Source organism: Barbus barbus, assembly GCF_936440315.1.
Source record: "Barbus barbus genome assembly, chromosome: 24".
Lineage (NCBI taxonomy): Eukaryota > Metazoa > Chordata > Actinopteri > Cypriniformes > Cyprinidae > Barbus > Barbus barbus.
Genome location: NC_136752.1, coordinates 28,754,371 through 28,760,370, shown reverse-complemented (window position 1 = coordinate 28,760,370; position 6,000 = coordinate 28,754,371). Strand labels below are relative to the sequence as shown.

Below are 6,000 nucleotides of genomic sequence, written 5' to 3'. Positions count from 1 at the left end.
AATAGAAAGTTCTAAAGGACAGCATTTATTTGAAATAGAAATCTATTGTCTATACTGTCACTTTTGATCAATTTTATACAGCCTTGATGAATAAAAGTATTAATTTGTTCAACTTACTCCTATTTTATGGATTTTGCATAACATTATTTTAATGATAATTTAAGCACATTTCACCACCAAATAATGAGAATCTAGTGAAAATCACCACTGCGAATGATGGGAATATTTCTAAATGCATTACAGCAATGCATTACCATGTTTATTTGTCATGCAAATCATTCAATCCAAACACGTAATGAAAAGCCTGAAATAGGCTCGCTGTTGTTAAGGCAAATTTCAGATTTACATGCACTCAAATGTCAAGTAAAGTCTAGTTTGGTTTCAAATGGTCAGTTCTTCACCAGAATAAAGTGCAACGTCTGTGAAATAATGACTTTGTGAACTGGCAGTGCTGTAGTTCAGTAGGTCAGTACGATCGGTGAAATCCTGGTCTTCCTAAACCAGTTTAAGCGTGACAGAAGTGTGTTAGCAGCTAATGGCTTCATTATCTCTCACGCTACTAGATTTCCAGAAACGGGTCCGAGGGGAGACACTTTATGAATATGGGTCAATGAATGAAAGCAGTTTTGTAAAAGATAGGCGCCCGTTTCTGGGAACTGCAACAACCTGGGAAATCACAGATCTAATGAGGATCGGCCGGAGACACACAGACGAGTCCGAACGTCTGAGACACCAGAGAACATGCTATTTTATTTATTAAGTTGTGAGGATCTGAATGATTTCTTATTGATTCGAGATCTCAGAGATTCATCAAAAGCGTCTAATTGATATCAGATTATGGCTGTGGTCTCATGTGTTTGGATGCTGTAGCAGAAAGCACTGAGAGAGGAAAAGGCCTGTAAGAGTTGTTGATCCTCCCACTGTGTGTGGGTTTGAGCTATTTATATTCAGAGAGAAATGGAGCATTGCAGAACGCCCTGGGCTACAGGTGTGTGTGTGTGTGTGTGTGTGTGTGTGTGTGTGTGTGGGAGTGCGTGAGACAGCATTACTCTACCGGACACGCCTATTTTAGTATTATTTATGCACTGTTATAGTCTTCATTAATTATTTAGAATAATTTTTATTTTTATATTTTATATAATTTTAGTTACTTTTATCATTTTTATTGTTTTTTATTTTAAATATTACCATTTAGTTTTAATTTATTTTATTTTAAAATTTACTTTAGAATATAAATATAATTAAAATAATCTTGCCTTGGCAGCTAACTGAAATAAGGTTTTCATCTAATATTTATATTTTATTTTATTTCAGATTTATTTCAAATAACAAAATGTTTTAATAGGTTTAATTTTAATTGCCAAAAATAACTCTGGAGCTAGACTAATAATAGCTACATTAATTACAGTAGAAAAATTATTAAGTCATGAAAATTATGTTAAAAAGTGCTTTTTAACATAAATAAAACATTTTGCCATATTTCACCACAAAATCAGAAGCTAGAAATAAGAAATAATATTTTGCATAAACAAAACCAATTTTAGAAATGCTGCTTTGGAAACTGTCCAAAATTAATTTGTTTTACTTTATTTTAAAATTAATTAATTTTTATTTTTATTGTAGAGTCTTTCCATAATTTATATTATTTTAGAATTTGCCTTTGGCAACTGAATGAAAGAGGTTTAAGTTTTTCATCTAATATTTATATTTGATCATATTTCAGCAATATTTCATTTAACAAAAATGTTTTAATAGTCAATAACGTGTTTTTCATTAAAATATTCATTGATTTTTATTTTAGCAATGATCTAAAGAACACTGTTTCACTGATTTAACGTTTAATTTAATAATTCAGTGAAATGTTTTGAAACATTTTGCTCTTGCTTGTTCCTCTGCCGTCTGACTACAAAAACAGCTACAAATATAAGCTTCATCAATAATGCATCATGAACCAACCAGCAAAAATAATCTGCCAATCCAGTCAGAGAACGTTCATTTCTCAGCCGTCTGATTCATAGAAATATGCCATTTTTACTACATACACTGTAAAAAATATTTTAGATTATTCGAGTGCGTTTTACAAAAAAAAATACTATTTCAATCTTCCTTATTCAATGTGTTACTTTGAATTATTTGTGAAATTTACTAGCAATTTTTGAGTAAAAATAGTTTCAAATTAAATCCTGCATTAATTTTGGAGTCTATTAAACCAGAACAGAATTAGTGCATCACAAATTATAGCATGCTGAAAAACAGTGTACCAAAGGTGCTCGGATGGCATATTATTTCTAATGGAGTTTTGAATACATGTAACTATGTTATCTAGTTGGGCACTTGTTTATACATGCATCAGACTAAAGGATTATGGGATACCTGGAATATGTGGGTCCTCCAGGCCGGTGGGCACCTTCCACTGGTCCACCTGTAGTTTCAGAGCGTTTACTTCATCAATGTCTCCAGGAACCCTGAGACACACAAACACACGACAGACTTCAGCTTTAATAAACAGAGCTTTCTGTGTCTAAAGTTATATTGATTCATATATTGTTTTATCTTAAAACAATTCATTCCATATAATCTGTATTTATTGTGCCGATTAGTTTTCATCTGAATATATATATGTGTTTATATATCATTGTCTTCTTATTATATATTATATGTGACCCTGCAGCACAAAAGTAGTCTCCAGTCGCTGGGGTATATTTGTAGCAATAGCCAAAAATACATTGTATGGGTCAAAATTATACATTTTTCTTTTTTGCCAAAAATCATTAGGATATTAAGTAAAGATCATGTTCCATGAAGATATTTAGTACATTTCCTACCGTAAATATATCAAAACTTTATTTCTGATTAGTAATATGCATTGCTAAGAACTTCATTTGAACAACTTTAAAGGAGATTTTCTCAATATTTAGATTTTTTTGCTCCCTCAGATTCCAGATTTTCAAATAGTTGCATCTCAGCCAAATATTGTCCTAATAAACCATACATCAATGGAAAGATTATTTATTCAGCTTTCAGATGATGTATAACTCTCAATTTAAAAAAAAAAATTACCTTATGACTGGTTTTGTGGTCCAGGGTCACATATGTAATATAATAAGACAGTGAAATGTAAAAAAACAAGCAATGTGACAATAAAAAAATAAAAAAATAAAATACAGAAATTAAAACAAAAAGACAATAAAAATGCAAATAAATAAAAATAAAATGCAAAAATAGAAATGAAAACTAAAAATAGAAATAAAAAAAATAACACAATAAAATGCAAGGACAGAAATAAAAACAGTAAGAGAATAAAATGCAAACAAAATTGAAATAAAAATAAGAAGACACAATAATGTCTATGGACAGCAACTCCACCTAAAAGAAGATGACTAGACACTTTACGGCTCAAATAACACACAATGTTAAATTCATGTAAATGTTTAAACAAAAACACAAGAATCAAGAATCTGTGTTTAGTGTTAAACGACACAACCTGACAGAAGCAACAGCATCTAGAAATGAAGCTGTGAATAAAGGCAGAATGTTCCTGTAAATGTGTTCATTCTCAGTGTGGGACGAGCAGCCACAGATCACCAGGACTGTCCTGATCGGGGTTCAAACCAGCCGATGAGATGAGCGCTTTAGTCCTAACCAAAACACTGAAGGACGGACTGATTTAAGGTGCTCTCATTATGAGCTGCTGCAGGGTCAATGACCTGCGAGTGGCAATTCTCTCGGGTTAATTAGGGCTGAAAATTCACAGGATATTTAAAATGACCAGGAACACTGCAGTCATTTTAATGCACATTTAATTTGGTAATTAAATGTCATAGTGTGTCATTACATTATTTTCACAAGTATGAGAGCATTAGGAGATGTTTAATAGCTTCTCTGATTTAAACTTTAGCAGTAAAAACGTTTAGAGTTTGATTCATTTCTGTGAATCAGTTCAGTCTGTTTGAATGAATCAGTTCAAAACTCTGATTCTACTTTTCGTTTGCATCATTCAAGAATATTCACAATAGTCTCAGTGTGGCATTTTGTCATGCTTTATAAACATATAATACTGTTCAGAAGTTTGGGGTCAGTAAGATTGTTTTAAAATGTTTGTGAGTCTCTTCTGCTCACCAAGGCTGCATTTATTTGATGAAAATACAGTGATTGTGAAATATTACAATTTAAAATAGCTGTTTTCTATGTGAATATCTGTTAAAATGTAATTTATTTCTGATGCGCAGCTGTATTTTCAGCATCATTTCTCCAGTCTTCAGTGTCACATGATCTTCAGAAATCATAATCATATACTGATTTATTATTATATGCTATAATAAGCGTAATTTAATATTTTTGTGGAAACTGCATATTACTGAATATTAATAATAATACTTTTCTTGTGTGTGCCTTGATATGTTTTAACTAAATGTTTACTCCTTTTTTATTACTTAAGGTGATAAAGTAAAGTCAAATAAGACAATGAAATGCAATAAATAAATATGACAATAAGTGCAAAAAAGAAATAAAAAATAAGACAATAATAATAGAAAACAACAATAAGTCAATTCAAACTATACAACAATAAAATGCAAAAATAGAAATAAAAATAAAACAATAAAAAAAGGGAAATAAAAACAATAAGACAATAAATGCAAAAAGAAACAATAAGAATATAATACCCACAAATTGAATTTTTTTCTAAATATATAAAAATATAATAAATTAAATATAAAAATTTATTATAAAAAAATTAAATTAATCAATAATAATGATGCATATAACATAATTTTAAAAAAATTCTTATTTCTTAAATTATTTCGTATCTTATTTTCTTAAACTAAATCGTGACAGTTTTTTACTACTTAGATTAAACTATTTGAATTTTGCTTGAGAACAAGAATCTTTGGTTCAAAATGACATTTTCTTTGAATAGATAAATAAATAATACTGTCAAAATAATATCTTATATATATATATATACACACACACACACACACACACACACACACACACACACACATATATATATGAAATGTTTGATGAAGGCTGATGTGTGACCTGAAGATGCCCTCGGTCTGGTCTCCGTTCAGGCTCAGCACTTCCTCTGAGAGGCGCGTCTGAACCCACGGCAGCTGCCGGTCAGGATAACGGTCCTTCTGCATCGTCATCACTTCCTCCAGAGACGAGCCGAACATGGAGGGCCGAAAGATGGCGTTACGAGCGTGAGCGATCTCCTCGATCGAGGGCTTGTTCAAACCCTGCAGACACACAGAGCAGAAAACAATTCAGAGCTAAAATCATCGCAGTGCATGCTGGGATTGCTGAGTCTGCAGACGAGCTCCTACACACTTCTCCAGATATATATGTATAAGTATGCTATTATGTTACCAAATGTTTAGCTCATACCAATCAATGAATAATGAACCTCAATGTGCGGCAATCTTAATAAAATTGCTGAGCTACATTTCACTGCAAAAAATGGCTTATCTTACTTAGTATTTAGTCTTGTTTCTAGTCAAAATATCTACAAATTCTTACATCAAGATATTTTACTAGATAAGCAAAATGACTTAAGATATTTAGTCTTGTTTCTAAATTAACTAAATTAAGTCCATTTTGCTTAAAACAAGTAGAATTATCTGCCAGTGGGGTAAGTAAAATTCTCTAATTCACTGATTACATTTATTTAGAAAATATTATTTTAAACACATATTTAAGTTTAAAATAATACTGCCAAAAGCATTCTTATTACATTCACATTTTCACTGATTGTGTTCATTTTAAATATTTTACATTTATATTATACGTTTGAAAATAATATTTTTATTGATTAATACTATTTATATAATATTTTCATTAAATTAATACTGATTACGTGCACATTTTAAATATTTTAAATTCATTTATTCAAATTGAAATAATAAAATACTGATTACATTCATTCATATATATATATATATATATATATATATATATATATACATATTTAAAAATAATATTGTCAATGATTACATT

At 30.2% G+C, this 6,000-nt stretch overlaps 1 protein-coding gene across 1 annotated transcript in view; it reads right to left on the bottom strand.

Moving 5' to 3' along the window:
- Positions 1–6,000, bottom strand: part of arhgap39 (Rho GTPase activating protein 39) — a gene marked incomplete at both ends in the record, with an annotated part of 51,296 nt that overhangs the window by 3,228 nt on the left and 42,068 nt on the right. The window contains 2 exons of the mRNA XM_079375061.1: positions 2,374–2,465; positions 5,044–5,243. Coding sequence (XP_079231187.1) covers positions 2,374–2,465; positions 5,044–5,243 — 292 coding nt within the window. The remainder of the gene's footprint in view (positions 1–2,373; positions 2,466–5,043; positions 5,244–6,000) is intronic.